Genomic DNA, 18,266 nt, shown 5'->3' with positions numbered 1-18,266 from the left:
GAATCTCGAATTTATTCTCGGTTGCTGTCTGAAATCCGAGAAAAATATGGCACCTGCCAGCCCTAGCCCTGAGTTTGAGGACCTCGCAGCGGACTCACGCGGTACATCTGCCTTAGACCTCACATAGATGGCAGATAGACCCGTTCATTTCTCTCCCTCTCCGTGAAAGTATTGAGTTGGAATGATTTCCATGAAACTTTGTTGTTGATGATGAATATTCTGAACAAGATGATGAACTCGAGGCGCAGACTGGAATCAAGATTATGCCATTTTCCTCGTCTTCTCTCAAGTTACATCGTTCCTTTGAGATTGATTAATAACGCCCTGGGAATGACATGGATAAGAAGCGAGCCTCCCAGGACAAGTCGATTTTTGGATCCCAGCAAACACTAACTTCTAAGTAAGTGGAAAGGCCGTCTGTGCATGCGAAACTAACTACCTAGGTAGATGCGATCCGGACTATGAACTATGTACCTAGCCAGGCAAAGTATACACAAACCAGCAGGGCCTGTACGGAGTACATATTCTGCTCCTCCAAACAGGAACATGGTGGAATTTGCACTCTCGATGAGCTCAGTCAGGAACTGCACTCTGGTAAAATCGATCTTTCAGATGTCTGTCCACGTCAAGATGGACATATTACCCTAATAGGAATGTTGCTTGCATGCAAGCAGAAGGTCGAGCAGGTCTAGACTCTATGATCTGCAGGCATCGTCCGATGAAATTTGGCAATATGGGAGACAAATTGCGTGAGGTTGTTAGAGAGCATAATTGATCCACTGGATCCTCGATCGCATCATCGATCACGTCAAGTCGAGCGACACAGGCAAACCGAGACAGGGTCTCGATTGTTGCTGTTTGTCGAGCTAATCAGGCATGTATGTAGGTATGTAGGTTCATAACCTAACAGTGCAGACGGAAGTCGCTAGAAAGTTTCCCACTAGTTAACTAATGGTGTTTTTAGTGGGCTCTCTGCAGAAACTAACGTGGGAACTGCATGCATGTGTTGTTTAAGCACTGTACAGATGAACTATATTCGATTTCTGTCCCGTGGATAGCCGTACATATCGCTCTTGTCGATTGTATACTCCGTACTCGACTGGTGAGCGAGTTGGATGCCATGGATTGTCCCGAATGCGTCTGACTTGCGTGCATAGCTATGGCTATGCACAGTACTCCGTACCTCCCTACCGAATCTTCCGTACTGTTAATTTAGTGAGATCTCGTGTGGAGCCGTAGCAGTCTACCTAAAGTCTTGTAACATCGTATGTACTGTACCTGAGTTAGGTAGGTAGATAATTCAACCAAGGTTCGGACCCGCCACTTACCGCAGTCTAAAGATTGAGAGAATCGATGTCATCCATGGACGGATCCAATGGATCTGTCTTAGTATTACTTAAAGGAGTTACACTGTTACAGTGGATAGTGGAAGAGTACCTAGGTAGCGGAGGAGTAAGTCCATCTGGGCTTATCTCCCTAGTATGCTGCTTACTGTCGCTATCTATTACCGAGGTTCCTACAAATGATGAATTGTCAGAGAAATTGATCATCTTTACTACCAGTGTCGCAATTATCTCGATGCTTTTTGTTTTTCTCTTGTGTCGTCTTCATCTATCTTTGCTAGTAGCGCTTGTGGCGGCGCTTAGCTTGGAGATGGCACGATCGAGGATGGCGCCACACAGCACATCCCCCCCGATCCAGCAAGGCTGAGACTTGACTCACTTGAGTCGTACGTATGAAGTGGACAGTGCGAATGACCTTGGATGACATGACTCGACTCCTCTTGGCAGTGTTCTTGTACCATCCCATCCCCTCATGGCATAATCATCACTAACAGCACAAGCACAAGCACTCTGTCCAGCGCATGCTATAGAACATGCCCACTGACGTTTACCGTGGAAATGTCACCCTCAATAATGAAGAAGGTTTTCGCCAGGATTTCAATGTTACACTCACTGCGGAGTACGGAGTAGATCTGGTCTTTCGGTGAGGACCGTACCAGGGACCAGACTACGAATCGATCTCGAGCGAAGTTAAATCCATAGCGAAAAGAAAAATTCAACTATAACTAGTTGGGCTTCAAGCTGCAAGTCAAATCCTCGATCAGATTCCCCTAATTACGGCACGATGTGGAGATTATTTCCGACGTGGGGAGCTCCTGCAAAACGAGACGGTGTTGCAGACTCGGCCAAAAAGAGGCACCATGGCACCAACTTCTTGGTGATTCTGAACCAGGTATCAGCTGCGCCAACAGACGGGAAATAACGAATTCCGTATGGACAAAAGTACGACTGTGGATATGATTGTATGGATCATCTACTCCGTACGGAGGCCTCGGAGAAATCCAGTGAAGAAGAAAGAGCTGCAGGAAGACTCGAGCATGTTGCAGCTACAAACGACCAGTCCAGGCGTCCATACTGTACAGTATCAGATAATTAATGAACTCCCGTAAGAGTTGTCCTTCCGGCCATCAGACTGCTTTTGGCGAGCTATGGAATTGCTGTGATCCCAGGGATTCTTGGCAGAGCAGTCACGACGACAGCTACCTCAACGAAGACAGTTCGTGATAAATGACCATCTTGGCGTAATGGATGTCGCTATGTCCCAAGAATCGATTCAGCCATGGCCTGCACCGCCATGTCCAATATGCGACTGCAGTCAGTAATCAATCGGGTCAAGGGTCACTGTACTGTAGAAAGAAAAAGAAAGGATCACGAAATTCACTTCTAGAAGGCGCCATTCATAGCAGGACTCGAAGCTAGCCCAGTCGGGATAATTCCCCTCTGGCACGATGCCACCTTGTCATCTCACGATTGAAACCGACTTCAGCTGCAGCAAGCTTCCAGGCATTGGCCTGTTTCTCTCGTTCTTACTGAACGATCTGACTGGAAATTATGGTTGTCATGGCGTACTCCGTACAAGCATCACGCTAACCACCGTGTACGACTTAGCAATGTCGATCATGCGTACAGAGTACACGCTAACACGGACACAGGAACAAAGGAGGACGATTAGTTCCTCTTGCGCACGACACTCGTGGAAAAGCGAATGATAATACTGAGCACCATGCGAGGTTACTCTCGAGTCTCTACAGAGTACGGAGTAGACATGAGCGAATTGGCTGCTTCTTTATCGAGTGTCATCCGGACGGTCCCGCATGTAACTCCACGAAATCGAATCGCTAGCGACTTGCCTCTCATGAGCTCATCATCCTAGCAGGATGATGATGTTATTATTTTAAGCTGTGGTGTCAGTACCTGCTGGGATCTACGACTGGCTTATGGCTGCAGGGAATGCCCAAAATCCAAGCACGTCAATGGAGCGGTTCCTCAGGAGGCAGCACGCGCATACCCTGGGTCATGCAGACAACCTTGTTTTGCTCTCTTAGATGCTGGTGATCCTGGTTATACAGGTACTCCCGCCATGCATACCACCCGCTCGCTGTCCCCACATGCTGCCTCGCTCGCCATCTGGCCTGCAACATCGAGATACCACCAGACCATGCTGGATAAGTGTGTGGAGTACGGAGTACTACGATAACGGAATTCTTGCAGCCGATGGATCTATGGACTATGAGTCCTGCGGCCGGTGCAGAGCACCGGAGTTTCGGCGCAGGCACGGCAGGGTATCGCTCCTTGCCCTAGCTCCAGCTGTTCCATACCGCAGTGCTATCTAGGCTTGGCAATAATGATGGATGAATCTCTCCAGATCAACGACAGAGAGACTATATAATGGACCTCAAGACCCTCCCAGAAACAGATTCCGCATTGCAAAGCAGTCCCCCCTCACTTCCTTCCGGATCATTATACCCTACTATACTCCTATCACACCACCCACCATGAAGATCTCCGCGGTCCTCCTTGCTCAGGCCCTCTTCGCGGCCTCTGCCTTGGCTGCTCCCAAGGGTCACGGCCTCGCGGCGCGTGTGGCTGCCCGGAACGCTCGCACCCATCTCTCTCATCCCAAGGCTCCAGCCCCAGCCCCTGTCGACGAACAGGTCGACGAGGCCAACCGCACCCAGGTCGACTATAGCTCCAACTGGTCCGGCGCCGTCCTCACGTCTCCGCCCTCCGGCAGCACCTTCACCTCCGTGTCGGCGCAGTTTACCGTTCCGACACCGTCCTTGCCCGATGACAGCCGGCAATCGTCCTCCGCGTCCGCCTGGGTCGGCATCGACGGCGACACCTACCAAAACGCCATCCTCCAGACGGGCGTCGACTTCAGCGTGGACGCCTCCGGCGCGGTCTCATACGACGCCTGGTACGAGTGGTACCCAGACTACGCGTACGACTTCTCAGGCATCACGATCAAGGCCGGCGACGTGATCAGCCTGTCGGTGACGGCGAGCAGCAGCAGCCACGGCACGGCGGTGATCGAGAACCTGACCAGCGGGCAGAAGGTCAGCAAGACGCTGTCGGCGCCGTCGTCGAGCGCGACCCTGGGCGGCCAGAACGCCGAATGGATCGTCGAGGACTATGAGGAGAACGGCGGCCTGGTGCCGTTCGCCAACTTCGGCACGGTGAAGTTCACCAGCGCCAGCGCAGGCACCTCGTCCGGCTCGTCCCTGGGCACCAACGGCGCTGACATCCTGGACATCCGGCAGAACGGGCATGTTCTGACCTCCGCGTCGATTCCCAGCTCGTCGGAGGTCGATGTTACCTATACTGGTAGCTAAAAAAACGGGACTTTTGCGAAACCATCAAATCAAATCCCCATGATGAGATGGGATGAGATGAGATGATGATGCCGATGACGACATGACAAACAAGACCAGAGCAGAGCAGATGGATGGCATGGATTGGATTTTTTTTCATGGAGCCCCGTTAGTTTTTCGCATATTTTTTTTATCTCTACACATTCGTTGTCTATACAAACAGACGAGCTAGGCAGGCAGGCAGAGTCAGAATGATAGGATAATACATACAGTTCCTAGGACTAATCATTGTTGTTTTCCTTTTTTTTCTTTGCTTGCATACAAGCATTCCAGACAATGTCTATCATTATTTATTTCTTGTTTTGTTTGTTGTGTGTAGATTAAGGTTGTCTAACCTGCAAGGAACGCCCGCGCGGGACCAATCATGTTGAAGGATCGACAACTTGATCTAGGTTAGATACCTAGGTACATAGTCCCCCAGCAAAAGAGATAGGACCCAAGGACGCAAAGACCTACAAAAGTCTACGAGCAGCTCCTCCTGCTTCACCTGGACACTACTGCTTTGACGAGATGAGCTGGCGCTACTTCGCTATTCCGCCCTCCCCTCCCCTTGTCACAGCTCAGTCAAAATGAATCAAATCATATTGGTAGCCATCTAACGAGATTCGAAGCTGGAGAGAAGAAAAAAGAAAGAAGAACCACGAAGGCTTGTGAAGGTGTTCGATATGGAACAAAGAAACCAAACCCTTTCCTAATTAGGAAAACACGTGATCCAGGTCACCTGACCACGTCGCCGAGTCGCGCCGTCACACCCCTGCCCTCATCATCAGCTCTCCTTCTTGGGAGATAAATACCACAGTAAGTAAGTAGATCGAAATCTAGGCCCGTGTCTTTTCTTTGCTCACCCTCCTCCCGCTTTCGGGGATAATCACATCCAGGCCATGCGTGCGTATATAAGTATACCGTGGACTCAATGGAATGGGATTCGTTTCGACATGTCTGTCTAAGTACATAATATGTCTATGTCTACCCATGCAGTCATGGATCTCGTTCCCATGTACGCATGTGTATAGTGTATACGCATATAGATGACACTTGCATACGGAGATCAATGCCAGTTGATCGCTGATCGTATCCTGCAAGGATCAAGATCAATCAACTCCAGACTACGCCCTGCCCTCGATGATGCCGATCTTGTCGTCGATATTACTACCACCCTCCTGATCGGCAGCCGCTTCAGCGGCCTTCATCTCGGCAAAGTCGCGCTCTGCCCGCCAGGCGAATGGGCTCTTGTTGGCGAAGAGGAAGTCTAGATCTTCGAGGTGGCGGCCAGCCGTTTCTGCAAGTCAAACAGGAGTTAGTTAGTGTACTGATTTGATTTGCTGCAACGAGGCGAAGAAGTAAAGAGAGAGGAAACAAGAAATGCCTGACTCACCGATATAAAACAGGTAGATGGGCACCAGCATGGCGAGATTGAGCAACGCAAAAAGAATAAAAACCCAGAATCCGATCGCGTCGATGAGGTAGGGCACAATCTCGTTGATGAAGCCGCCCGCAAGGGAGAATGCCACTGTCGCCAGGGCGGTGCCTTTGGCGCGACTGGCGAGGGGGAATATTTCGGCAGGGTAAACCCAGCTAGAAGAAATGCATATTGCGTAAGTGTCTTATCTACCACCGAATGAACAGAGCGGGTAGGACTAGGATAGATATAAGACTCACCATGTTGTTAACCACGTACTGCCGTACACAAACGTATACATGTACAGCACGGCCGTCACGCCTGCACCGCAACGGCTCGTCTCAGCCGGATCGATGCCATTGAGTCGGATCACCTCGTGCGATAGGACGCCTCCCGCGATCAGCACCAGGCACATCAGCGAGCACCCGATCAGCATCAGGCGCCGTCGGCCCACATGGTCGCAGAGGTAGATGGCCAGAGCCAGACTGGCCGTGTATGAGATGAAATTGCCTCCGGCAAGGATCGAAGGCTTATCTCCCGCGTAGCCTGCAAGAGTGAACATCTCTGGGGCATATGTCGCAATGAAGTCAATGCCCGTGAATTTCTGCATGATCTGCACGCCGGCCCCGAGGAGGATGCGTCGCCGCGTATGCAACTTATCTTTTGTCGTCAGCATGCTCCAGTACGACGGCGGCTGCGCGCTGGCCTCGAAGCGAATGGCAGCGACGATCTGGCGCATTTCATGCTCGATCTTGCTCTCGTCCGCATCGATGCGCACGCGTCGCAGGATGCTACGCGCGTCGTCCACCCGGCCTGTCTTGATCAGATGGCGAGGGGATTCGGGATAGAATGGGCTGGCGAAGAGGATGAAGAGCAGGAAAACAACTTGCAGCGCGAGGGGGAATCGCCATGAAAATGAAAGGCCTTGTGTTTTGAGACAGGCAAACTCCGTCCAGTAGACACTAGCATCGTCAATATCCTGAACTGCATCCTCGTATTTTCTCTGAGAGAGACTCTGGCAAAGATGTAGACAACTTACATCGTGCTGCCCAGAAGCGCCAGCGTAAACTCCACCGCGACAAAAGTTCCACGCATATTCGGATCCGCCAGCTCCGAAGTCCAGATCGGGACGATGGTGTTCAAATGGCCGCAACCAACGCCTCCGATCACTCTCGCAAAGGCCATCCAGGTGATGTTCTGCGCCGACGCCTGCAGCGCACCGCCGAGGATGGCCCAGAGACAGCCCAACTGCATAGACCGCAGACGACCAATTCTGTCGGCCAGATACCCGATCATGATGGCCCCTGAGAAGAGAGTGTAGCAGTTAGTAACGAATTTAGCAGCAGCAGCAGTAGCAATCTCAGGCTAGTTCGATAATTCCACCTCCATACCTATGGCAAATCCTCCGAACCAAACACTGACCAGACCTCCAACAGCCGCCGAGTCACGACTGGACCCGGAATCCGCGCCCATCAGGCGGAGGTAGTCTGGATTGGTATTGACCTGGCTCATGCAGCTGGCGTCGTACCCGAAGAACATGATGGAAACACCTGCGAGCAGCAGAATTGCGTAGACCATGGGTCGACCGCGCAGGTTGATGCATCGTGAGGGAGAGTATCCTCCGGGGATGTACTTGGCCCATGCTGCTTCCTCTGCAATGCTATAACAGTTAGCAATGTATAAGTATGCGAAAGCATTGGAAAGAGAAATGCAGCGGGGTTAAAAGTATTGGAACCAAACCTTTGAAAATGGACCCATCTTCGCCTGAAATCCCTTCGATATGGCACGCCTCGCTCTTCTCCATCTTAAATATTAATGCTCGAAAAGAGGAAACCCGCCCAACTCTTCACTCCGGCAGGTCAGGGCTGCCAGAAATAAAATATGGAAGGCAGGTCTCTAGGGTAAGTCAACAGCGTTAAATCAAATAAATGATGCGATAAGATCTACCAGAAAAGCGGACAGGAGGCAGGGTAATGACACCAGATCTGGTCTCGCTCCGTCCGTCTGTCTTACTTGGTGATCCCCTAGGTGCGGCTATCCAGCATAATGATGGTTCCCGAATGATAGTTATAAACCACGAAGAAAACTGGGGAGAAACTGGGGAAATGGGGACAGGGTGGGGATCCCGTGGGGAAAGAACCCGACCACAGGGTCACTTTGTATACAAATCCCGGAGTCGGTGGGCTTGCCGACTATATCGGACATTCCCCGGACAGGAGGCCCGCTCCGCATTTCTTCTGCTGGTAGGTTCTGCTGCTGGCCAAGCACTGATCACGGTGAGTCTCTCGCTCAGTGAGTCGGTGATTGTTACGGTTGTAGAAGAAAGACCATGATTGGTTGCGGAAAAAGGATGAGCACGTTCATCGGACGGAGATGTTCCGACTTTTTTGATAGAAATGTACTCCGTACTAGGGGAATAATAAGAGGCAGAAGTGGATAACCTTTTTTAAGCTTGTAAACTGACGTACGGAGTACAGTTGTCCGGTGGAGGCTTTCCGGAGTACATTCCCCCGAGATGTTTCACTGATGGTACGAAGTCTTCTGGGACTTGCTTCGCAGGATGACCGGCACGTTCTCCGTGCGAAGGACGAAAGAATTGGTCACTTTCCACTCCTCATTGGGATGCACGAGTTTTATCTGAAGATAAATAAGTGTCGGGATCAGTAAAGCGAAATTTTGCAAATAGAAACAAGCTGAAAGACTGGCAAGCTTCAACTTACATCAAACTTTACAAAAACACTACAGCCAACTTATACATCTCCATAATGCTGAGATGCTTCCCAAGACAGGCCCGCGATCCGGCACCGAACGAGAAATGGGTACTGATCATCCATCTGCGTCGCACCTGAAATTGAAGTTCCGTCTCCTCTCTTCCCTTCAGCCAACTCTCGGGGATGAAGAGATCCGGGTCGGCTCCAAAGACATCTTTATCACCCACGGTTCATTCAGACTACTGTGCCTCGAGGGACGATGCGACCATCCGGCAGCGTCAATCCTCTTGCTGGCACGACACGTTCCAGGATCAATGACACCCCCGGATGGATGCAAATTGCTTCTCGGATGATAGCGTCCAGGTACGGAAGCTGTTGGGCGGCTTTCCAGCTCACAGGGACGGTAAGTCGAGCATTTTCGGTTTCCTCGCGCAGGGTCATGTGCACAAGGGGGTCCTTCAAGACATAATAGATGACGGTGGTTAGGGTATAAGCCGTAGGATTGCTCCCGGCAACCGTGTTGTTCACCAGATAAGAGATCACGATATTGTCATCGACCAGTTCAGGGTGTTTCCTCTGAGCGTCGAGATATTTATACAGCATATCACTCCGCCCAGTTGGCAGTCGTCTGCGGTTCCCCATCTGACGTCTTTTGTAATTCTCAACCGATATCTGGGCAGCCCAACCCAAGGAAGGAGGGCTAAGTTTGTAGACAGGATTCTTATCAAGGAGCATATCGAGTTCCGGCGAGGCCTGAGCAAGATGGTAGAATTGTCAGCATGCTCTAATGAATACTGCTTTCACAAGCGCAGGGTCTGTCAATTTACCGCGGCAAAGTAGTCAAAGTTCCAGTCTGCCATTTTGAGGAGCCTCCGGCATCCTCTCCCAGCTTCAAGGAACCCAATCGGTTCTCCGAAAGTGACGTCCCACGCGACTTCATTCTCTGTCAGTCTGTGAGATCGTCATGTGTGTTCCCAACTACAACTCACAGAATAAGACGTATTCCGCCATATCGCAATATAAACCTTTGTCAACGAATCTCTCCTCAAGCATCCGGATAAAGAGGTCGATCGTGTCGTCTACGTAGCCTTCTAGGCCCAACACATTGCTTGCAGAGAAGAAGGCCCCAATTGGTCGCAACACAGTGGCGTGCCAGTGTCCATCTGATGTGGAGAAGAAGTTGGGGAACGGCTGACCATCGTCTCCTGTCGATTCTCCAACACGGTACATGCGACTCTATGGGATGGTGAGACTTAATTCAATGGACTCACAAAGCTGAACTTGTCTGCTTGCCTTTTCCACAGGTTTCCAGCATTGTAGATTCTCCTAATCAATCTTGGATCAGACAAGCTGAGGATATTGGGTCCGATCCTGATAGCAGAGCCATATTTCCAATGAAGTTCAACGTGAGGGAGATGAGCTTGTCCCTTGAGAGGAAGCGCCGGATGTTGGTGAATTTGTTAGCAAATGGACCTGGGAATGACTTCAGCGGGGAATTAACGATGTTGTAGATGAAGATCAGCAATGCCACTAGTCCCACGACGATCAGGCCAGCATAGATGGCAGTCCTGAGGAATAGCTCCATAGTGGTTGCACCCAGTGTCATTGGAGAGCTGGGCATAACGATCGATGCGTGGTCAATGCTTTAAGAGGAAAGCATAGAGAATAGGAGCTGTACAGACGGACTAGTCGAAGAAAAACTGTTACAAGCTTCTGTCACAGTGATGGTGAACTAGGTGAATTCATCTCACCGCATCCATTGTAGTGATAGAAAAGACGGAATCAAGAACAAAGACAATGACATTCTTGCCCTGGAAGACGGAAGCATACAGCACCAAGCCAACACCAAACTGACACTTATCTCATAATCGATCTCTTTGTCTGTTTTGTGATCAATCTCTTATCACATTATGTGAGTATTCATCAGTACCAATCCAAACCTCTCTACCACAAATCTGGCACTTCATAGTTGGTATTGAACAGTACGGACAAGTGTGCTGCTCAGAGACGTAGGCAGCAGGAGTTGTATTATTATGGTATTGAAGCATCGAGATTCCATGCTATAAAGAATTGATCACATATACAGAGTACGAATAACTCAAGGATTATGTAGCTGTCAGACCTGAGTATTTCTGTCCCCTTGCCACCACCAAACTTTGACCGTATCAGCACTTTCAGCCCCGACACTGACTCATAAAATTCTCATATAAAAATATTGGAATCACCCTGTTTAGTGTATTGAATTCTGCACGATATGCCCATATAAAGTTGCTGGTTTTCATTGTCATTTGATTTCCCATTGGAAGTTAAATATATACAGCCTGCAGCTAGAGCTAGCCCCACACATGTCACCGCCTTAGTGTGGGCGTTAGCATCATCAATGATTTCACCCACGGAAATTGATCCAGAGAACATTGACGACATACCTGCCAGTGCCCCGCCGGTGAACCACCCTATTCGTCATTTTATCATTGTTGCCCGCAATCGAATCAATGACCAGTCCCAAGAAGAGATCGTGGGAAGGCCATCTTATCAGCAACAGCAACACAACCACTCCGCAGCCTGAGCAGGAACAAGACAACTCGACTGCAATGGCTGACACTGATAATACTACCGCCATTGCTGCTGCAGACTCCAGCAACAGCAGCAGCGCCGCAATTCTGTCCATTTTTGAGACGTTCCGCAGCGAGTTGGACGAGCATCATGACCGACGGGAGCGGATTGTGAAGGCATCGAGGGATATCACCGCGTTGAGTAAGAAGATGTACGTATAGACTGCAACTCTACTGCAGGATGATCGGACACTTACTTGGTGTTGTTGGCAGAATCTTTTCCATGCAACGGTGAGTTTGCGTACGCGATCAATAACCTCGTCGCTCTGATCGTCTTCATCGTATATAACCTCCAAAAAGACTGGTCGCAGACTATGCTTGGTTTGAACGACACTAATGCTAACGATAAAATCTGTTACAGCCTTCGCACCGTCAACGCTCCCATCCCCCCTTCCATTGCCAAAGAGAACCAGGCACGCTTCGACCAGATCCTCGACCTCTTCCGGAGCATCGTCCCGGACATTACTGGTCTGAACGCCTGGCGCTACCAGCGTCAGGTCAGCCCCGGCATCCAAGAGTTCATCGAAGCCCTCTCCTTCCAGCACTACGTGCAGACGCAGCGGTTGATCTCGCGGGACGAGGTCGCAGCGCATCTGCCGCCCGAAGTGCTCGTCACCGAGGAAGACTATCTGATGGGCATCTTTGACCTGACAGGGGAGATGATGCGGTTTGCGGTGACAATGTTGTCGACGGGCGGACAGGTCAAGAGAAAGACGCAGCCCTCCTCATCATCTGCCGTCGCCAGCACGGACGGGAATGCCGAACAGGAAGAAGACACGCCGCTGCGGGAACTCCCAGCCGCGCAGGCCAACATCGTAGTCGACCTACGCGGAATGCGGGCGCAATTCGAATCGCTCAACGTGCCACGCCGCCACAGCAGCAACATGATGCGCGACATGTACAAGAAAGTGGAGGTGATGCAGAACAGCGTGGAGAAAGTCGAGCGGGCGGCGTACGGAATACTGGTCCGAGGCAGCGAGCGGCCAAGCGGGTGGACGCCGGACTTGTCCACGTCGCCTGTCGAAGTGGAGAGCTATTGATCAACCGAAAATGAAAACGATGCAACGAATCATGGAAGGAGAATTGTCAAGGTAGACGCTACTATCTGGCTATTTGTCTTGTTACTGTATGACTGTATTACCTCAGGGTTGATTGGCGCGAGAAAGAAGTGGTTTGATTTGATCCTTTTGATTCGGAGTTCATGGTGTTAGGTATGTAGCGATCAGGGCTGGTGAGGGTACGAATGAATGAATGAATGAATGGAAACAGGCATTTTTCTTTTCTTTCCCTCGTTCACATAGCATGGCCAGCGGTGAATGGCATGCACAGACTTGCTTTGATGCGATTGATTCCCGAAAAAAAAAATAATCAACCGTGCAACTACAAGAAACTAGAAACGAGTCACGAGTCCGAAACAACGGGATCGTTCGGTCATGCGGGAGAAGAGAATTATGAATCATATTATGGGTAGAGGTGGGTTGCTGCCTACCAGGTAAGTTTCTAGGTATCTATCTACCTAAAGGCTAGGCGCATTGCCTATGTACACGATGAATAAAAAAATTCCATGATATCCTTTTCGCCTTCACCCTCTCATAAGAACCGAACCAGGGGCCCTGGCTCGGGCGTCTGCAGCGCTCCAGACCTTCCTTCCAGCCAGGGTAATAATAAGTCCCTGGTTCAACTCAAACTCATAGTGTCTCGAGTTTTACATTTATAAATACCTTTTTTTTTAATTTTCCTTTCTCTCTCTCTGCTTGTGTTCTTTTTTGCTTAACCGTTGGTTGGTATACAAGCCTACGTAGGGGTGTATGTGGACCTTTTTTTTATGTGATAGGTATGTATGTACAGTACATACATACATGTACATACATACGTACCGATCGATTACTCTGCTGATATGCCTGTCCAGAAACCAAGAAAAAGGAAGGGATTATTATAAGGAAAATATAAATGTCAGACCTGGTCAAACTGATGAGACCCCGAAGAGGATCAGCTCCTTTTCGTAGGTAAGAAATTCGAAAACTGACGCGGGCCACACTAGTACTACACTGCCTGGTAATCCGTTACGTAAGATAGATAGGATGATGTCATATGCTATGCTCCAGTTTGTGTGAGATATCCCATCCCTACAAAATTTTGTTAAGACCTGAATGTTTTTTTTTTTGACTTCAGTGCAGGGAGGTACTGTTCCCGCTATGCTTTCTAAGAATCATTCATGGTGTGCCATCGCAGCGGTTTCCTTAAATTAATTATGCTCATCCTAAGATTAAGTTAGGACAGTGTGGCCGAGTGGTCTAAGGCGCTGGTCTCGAAAACCAGTCTCTTCGGAGGCGTCGGTTCAAATCCGACCGCTGTCGTTCCTCTTTTTGTCGCACCCTCCATTTCCCTTTCTTTTTTTTAATCAAGTCTCAAACTAAGTTAAAACAAGGGAGGGGGTAACAATAAATAAGTCAGGTGATTATAAAAACTTTAATGACAGGTTTTAAATATCCCCTACCAAAGATATGAATATACTGTAATATAATTCAACTACCCTTAAAAAGGGTGTAATTAAGTTTAACAAAGAAAAAAACGACAACCCCATTCATTCCATCTGGAAAACGTATTGTACGTCATCCTAACCAAACCAAACCAGAACTTGCTGCGCAATGGCAGACAGCATCAGCATGTGATCTGCTTGCTGCCTATGGACTTCTAGGATCTTCACTCTCGTCCAGAATACCCTGGGAAATGAGATCCTCGGGTCGGGGCCGGTTCTGGATCTTATGCTCAAGGTTATCAGCGAGCATCTGTTTTTCCAGCTCGCGGGCGTTGGCTTGCAGGGCTGGAGCGGCGTTAATAGAGGGGAGGATGTTCCCTGGACAAGTTTTATTTTTTCGTGTGAGCACGAAGACAAGACAGCACAGTCATAAAAAAATGACAACAATCGTATTATAATATAAGGGGGGCATTGAGAAAATAAAATAAAAAAAATCATGGAAAGCATCTACCAGAGGACAATTGCGTGAAGCAAGCGAAGAGGGAATACTCACGTTCAACAAGCTCCTCCCGTTCCGGGCGACGTTCCAGGTGTTTCTTCAGGATGTCCGAAGTCCGCTGACGAACCAGCTCTTGCTGCGCGGCTTGAATGGAGCTGTTGACATGAAATAGTTATATTCCAGTCAGCACTACGTTCAAAATTTATAGAAGACGGAAGTGGCTTGTTTTCCTCGACGTCATGGTATATATATGTACAGAGCAGTGCATATCGGCGCGGGATACCTACGGAGCAACAGTGGTGCTGAGCAGAATGTGTCTATCCTTCAGATCCTGCAAATCCGGGCGATTCTGGAGGTGCTTCTCCAGGGAATTGCGGCGCTCCACAATCGAAGGGTAGATAGGGCTCTCGTCGACACCGGGGTTCGACATGATGGTGGTGGTGGCGATGGTGATGAGAGGTCAGTTGCGTTGCGGGGAAGCTAGGTGTAATAAAGTTGGAGCTGGGGCCAAGCTCGAAGTGGATCAGAAGAGACCCTCCTGAGGGTGAATGTACAGGACAATGCAGGTGGTTGGAGGGAGAATTCTTAAAGATATGATTTCAGGAGAAAACAGAAGCAATATGTAAAGGAAGATGGGATGATAGGGAGCGCGTGAGGAGGTCGAGCATGACCAGCAAGTCAAGTGACTGGTGATGTGATGGTGCGGATACCGGCCAGTCAACCGTTGTCACAGATTGTGTACAAACTCTAGGTGGGCGGGGCAACGGCACATGCAGCAACAACACAACTGCCCGACAGGCCAGATAAGATACTACAGCTAGCCTAGAAGGTGAAACAGTAGTTTAGAGGAGGAAGAAAAGTTGAGACTATTTAATTCTGCAACAGACAACATTTGAGATGCAATTTAGCTTGTCTGGAGACAACACATATTAACTGCCAAACAGGTTCCAACATTTTAAGCAGGTTTAAGCAGAGCAAATCAAATGGACCATGTAATGTCAACAAACAGACTGTGAAACATGTGGTAGAAGAGATGATGGCCGTGTTCAAAGGAGATAATCCAGCTGCCATGCGATGCCCTCGAGTTCGAAGACAATCTGATACAGGCCTCCCTGCTCGTCTACCGCGTGCGCGCTGCTGGATCCTAACGGCAATGCACGCGTCGGACATTGGTACTGTTCTGGAAAATTCCAGCTTTCCAGCCTCAGGTGGCTCCAGTCATGTAGACAATGTCTGGCACAAAAGGAAAGCAGGAAAAAAACAACAGCCCTGTCCCCCTAAGCAAGTTGCAAACAACAGAGAGCGACCACATCAGGATCATTCGTGTTGAAGAATTTCCATCCGCTCAGTAAGCATCCCACCTTGCTTTAGAAGGTTCTCTCGGGATAGTTGAAGATGGCTGCGCAAAACGGACCTCGACTGCATCCGTGTAATCCTCGCGTAAGGAAAGGGTTCCCGACCGTGATTAAAAACCTTGTCGGAGGAGACTCTGCTGCGAGAGAACCACTATGACTTTTTTTATCATGGATGTCGTAGATGAGAAAACATTCAGTCCAGCCTCCGCTTGGATAGTCCAAACGGGGCCTCGACCCTGTTTCAAGGAACCCACAGCTTGCCCCGTCCACGACTGCCACCACGCCCAGAGCCGCCTCCTCGAGCACTACCGCCGCGACGTCCGCCGCCATGTCGTCGAGACGAGGCTGCGAGACCCCGAGCTGCCCCAGCCTGAGAGCTCAGATCGACAGCGGGCTTCTTCACAGTCGTAGTGACGCCAAGCGAACGATTGAACGAATCCGGATCAATAGGCTCGGATGGAACTTCCACGGTTGTCTCCACTGGGGGAACGACAGCAGGCTTGGATGCTGCCGACTTGCGAGTGTTTCCTCCCCGACCAATGACTCCCCGGGTGGCTCCTTTCCCTCGACCGCGGGGAACAAAAACCAATTCATCCTCGTCGCTGTCGTTGTCGTAGGAGAAGAGCGGCTTGGGATCGGCAGCAGCAGCCGCTGCCTGAAGCTTCTCGGCATATTTACAGCGGTTCTTGTATTCCTTTTCTTCGTACAGGATCGCGGTTCGGAGCTGGTGAATGTTCTTGGTCATGATCCCGAACTTCTGAGCCCAGGTCTGCGTGACTCGGTCATTAGTGAGGAGGATAAGGCTCCTAGCAGGGCTCGAGGTGTCCGGATTGCTGTGAAGACGCCACAGAAGCGCACTAAGGAGAGGCCGAAGGACCGGCGGAGTTGCCGGAATGGATGAGCTCGACGCAGAGCGCTGGTGGCCATGAGTCTGCTGCGACTTGGGCTTCGTGACATTGCCATCCACATACTCTGGACTGGTCTGAGAGCTTCGAGATGAAGATCGGGAGGCGGGTCCGCTGTGCGTGCCGGTCGAAGGGAGCGAGACCGCATCGGGCTCTTTCTTGAAGTTCAGCTTGCTTAGCAGCATCTGCGAAAGATCATCATTGGCTCCTTTCGCGCTTCCATTAGGCTTCGCGTCTTCCTCCATCTTGGGGGTAGAGATGTCATCGTCCACCACTTCATTCGACTCCTCGGGTTCTTCTTCAAACTCCGGCAGGAAAAACTTCTCCGCTTCGGCCCAGGTCTCGTACTGCTCCATAGGACCCTGCAGGGTAATGCGATCGGCGGGGATGCTGTCTTTACCGGATGTCACGCGGTCGAGAAAACGAACGGCTTCACGGGCATTGATGGCCAGCTGAGATCCGCCGCGCTTCGGCGCTCGGAGGCGTTCGAGGGCTGCGATGGCATTTTTTGTTAGCCACTGCGACAGTAAAATAGTCAAGGCTTGGAAGCCTACTGTAAAGCGGCACAAAAAGAGTGATGGCTCCATTCGACGTCCACTTCTTGATCTCACTGATGTTCGTAGTTAGAGCGGTGTCGTCCACAGCGCAGTGGAACACCTTTCGGCCCGTCGACATGGCTCCCATTGAGAGTACGGCTATACAGAGCTGAGAGAGTCGCTATAAACACTCGTTCTCCTATATCGGAGAGCTACTCGATTTCAGTGCGACGACTGAGATCGGCAGAAGAAGTCAGCCAGTGCATATACCGGATAGAGTGGCTGGAGGGGAATGTGGGGGTTTGGTGGTCGGGTCAGCGATGAGGAATCCGATCGATGGTGGTCCAAGATACCTCGACGCTGAGAAAAAAAAGAGGACGGGATGAGGTTTGCTCACGATGGGAACGAGACTGACAGGATAAGGTGGTCTGCAGCATCTTATCTTGAGGTACCTCACTCATGGCCTGAGGGGTAGACAATACACAAATGGTGAATCCTCAAGCTGAATGGGGAGAAAAGCGACGGGGGGAATGCGACTCCCGGGAGATGAACGGAACCCGCCATGACTAAGCCAACCGTTCGGTACATTATGTAGGATTGAAGGTATTCACAGGATTTCATTTTCTTTTCTTTTCTTTTCTTCTATAGGCCCATATTCTTCTATAACAGGGGAATGATATTCGCTATTTCAGTAGTACAGTATAATTTAGAATTAGGACAATGCGCGGCAACTCGCTCCTAAGATTCGATTATATATTTTATGTAACAGTACTGGCCAACCATCAAGTGAAGGAAAAAGAGACAAATGACGTTATTCTCAATGCTTCATCCTTGTAATTAATAAGAGGTTGCAACCTCACCTGCCAGATTTCTTCCAGCTTATTGGTCTCGTTTCGGAACATGTAGCAGTTCTTTGTCAATGGCAGCAGACGTCCTACATGCCCTTGGAGAGCATTCACTTGCATGATAAGACTACGAAGATTATGGCACAGGGTAATTTTTGTTGATCACTTGTACAGAGAGCACGAGACAATGGTCCTCAAGTCAAGAGCTGGA

General features: G+C 49.9%; 7 protein-coding genes and 1 non-coding gene across 8 annotated transcripts; 4 read left to right on the top strand and 4 right to left on the bottom strand.

Moving 5' to 3' along the window:
• Positions 1-2,791: 2,791 nt before the first annotated feature.
• On the top strand, positions 2,792-3,185 carry VTN77DRAFT_1370 (uncharacterized protein; the record flags this gene model as incomplete). The annotated part of the gene is made up of 2 exons (XM_069417094.1): positions 2,792-2,940; positions 2,996-3,185. 2 exons carry the CDS (start codon positions 2,792-2,794, stop codon positions 3,183-3,185), a joined length of 339 nt encoding a protein of 112 aa, XP_069272971.1.
• Positions 3,186-3,838: 653 nt separating this feature from the next.
• VTN77DRAFT_1369 (uncharacterized protein) lies at positions 3,839-4,675 on the top strand (the record flags this gene model as incomplete). The annotated part of the gene is made up of 1 exon (XM_069417092.1): positions 3,839-4,675. The coding sequence occupies one exon, from the start codon at positions 3,839-3,841 to the stop codon at positions 4,673-4,675; it is 837 nt and encodes a 278-aa protein (XP_069272970.1).
• A 1,145-nt stretch (positions 4,676-5,820) lies between these two features.
• VTN77DRAFT_1368 (uncharacterized protein) lies at positions 5,821-7,917 on the bottom strand (the record flags this gene model as incomplete). The annotated part of the gene is made up of 6 exons (XM_069417091.1): positions 5,821-5,993; positions 6,090-6,289; positions 6,374-7,075; positions 7,153-7,417; positions 7,505-7,765; positions 7,854-7,917. 6 exons carry the CDS (start codon positions 7,915-7,917, stop codon positions 5,821-5,823), a joined length of 1,665 nt encoding a protein of 554 aa, XP_069272969.1.
• Positions 7,918-8,633: 716 nt separating this feature from the next.
• VTN77DRAFT_1367 (uncharacterized protein) lies at positions 8,634-10,409 on the bottom strand (the record flags this gene model as incomplete). Its single annotated transcript, XM_069417090.1, has 7 exons — positions 8,634-8,750; positions 8,857-9,038; positions 9,091-9,577; positions 9,652-9,758; positions 9,814-10,060; positions 10,096-10,150; positions 10,231-10,409. The coding sequence occupies 7 exons, from the start codon at positions 10,407-10,409 to the stop codon at positions 8,634-8,636; spliced, it is 1,374 nt and encodes a 457-aa protein (XP_069272968.1).
• Positions 10,410-11,316: 907 nt separating this feature from the next.
• On the top strand, positions 11,317-12,476 carry VTN77DRAFT_1366 (uncharacterized protein; the record flags this gene model as incomplete). Its single annotated transcript, XM_069417089.1, has 3 exons — positions 11,317-11,588; positions 11,650-11,667; positions 11,798-12,476. 3 exons carry the CDS (start codon positions 11,317-11,319, stop codon positions 12,474-12,476), a joined length of 969 nt encoding a protein of 322 aa, XP_069272967.1.
• Positions 12,477-13,711: 1,235 nt separating this feature from the next.
• Positions 13,712-13,793, top strand: VTN77DRAFT_t144. The gene has a single exon. It is a non-coding gene; the product is annotated as a tRNA-Ser (tRNA).
• Positions 13,794-14,120: 327 nt separating this feature from the next.
• Positions 14,121-14,844, bottom strand: VTN77DRAFT_1365 (uncharacterized protein; the record flags this gene model as incomplete). Its single annotated transcript, XM_069417088.1, has 3 exons — positions 14,121-14,293; positions 14,469-14,569; positions 14,702-14,844. The coding sequence occupies 3 exons, from the start codon at positions 14,842-14,844 to the stop codon at positions 14,121-14,123; spliced, it is 417 nt and encodes a 138-aa protein (XP_069272966.1).
• A 1,166-nt stretch (positions 14,845-16,010) lies between these two features.
• On the bottom strand, positions 16,011-17,349 carry VTN77DRAFT_1364 (uncharacterized protein; the record flags this gene model as incomplete). The annotated part of the gene is made up of 2 exons (XM_069417087.1): positions 16,011-17,167; positions 17,229-17,349. The coding sequence occupies 2 exons, from the start codon at positions 17,347-17,349 to the stop codon at positions 16,011-16,013; spliced, it is 1,278 nt and encodes a 425-aa protein (XP_069272965.1).
• Positions 17,350-18,266: the final 917 nt, after the last annotated feature.

This window comes from Rasamsonia byssochlamydoides (assembly GCF_041956645.1).
Source record: "Rasamsonia byssochlamydoides strain NRRL 3658 unplaced genomic scaffold VTN77scaffold_123, whole genome shotgun sequence".
Lineage (NCBI taxonomy): Eukaryota > Fungi > Ascomycota > Eurotiomycetes > Eurotiales > Trichocomaceae > Rasamsonia > Rasamsonia byssochlamydoides.
Note: the sequence above shows the minus strand (reverse complement) of the source record. Positions and strands in the feature narration are given on the sequence as shown.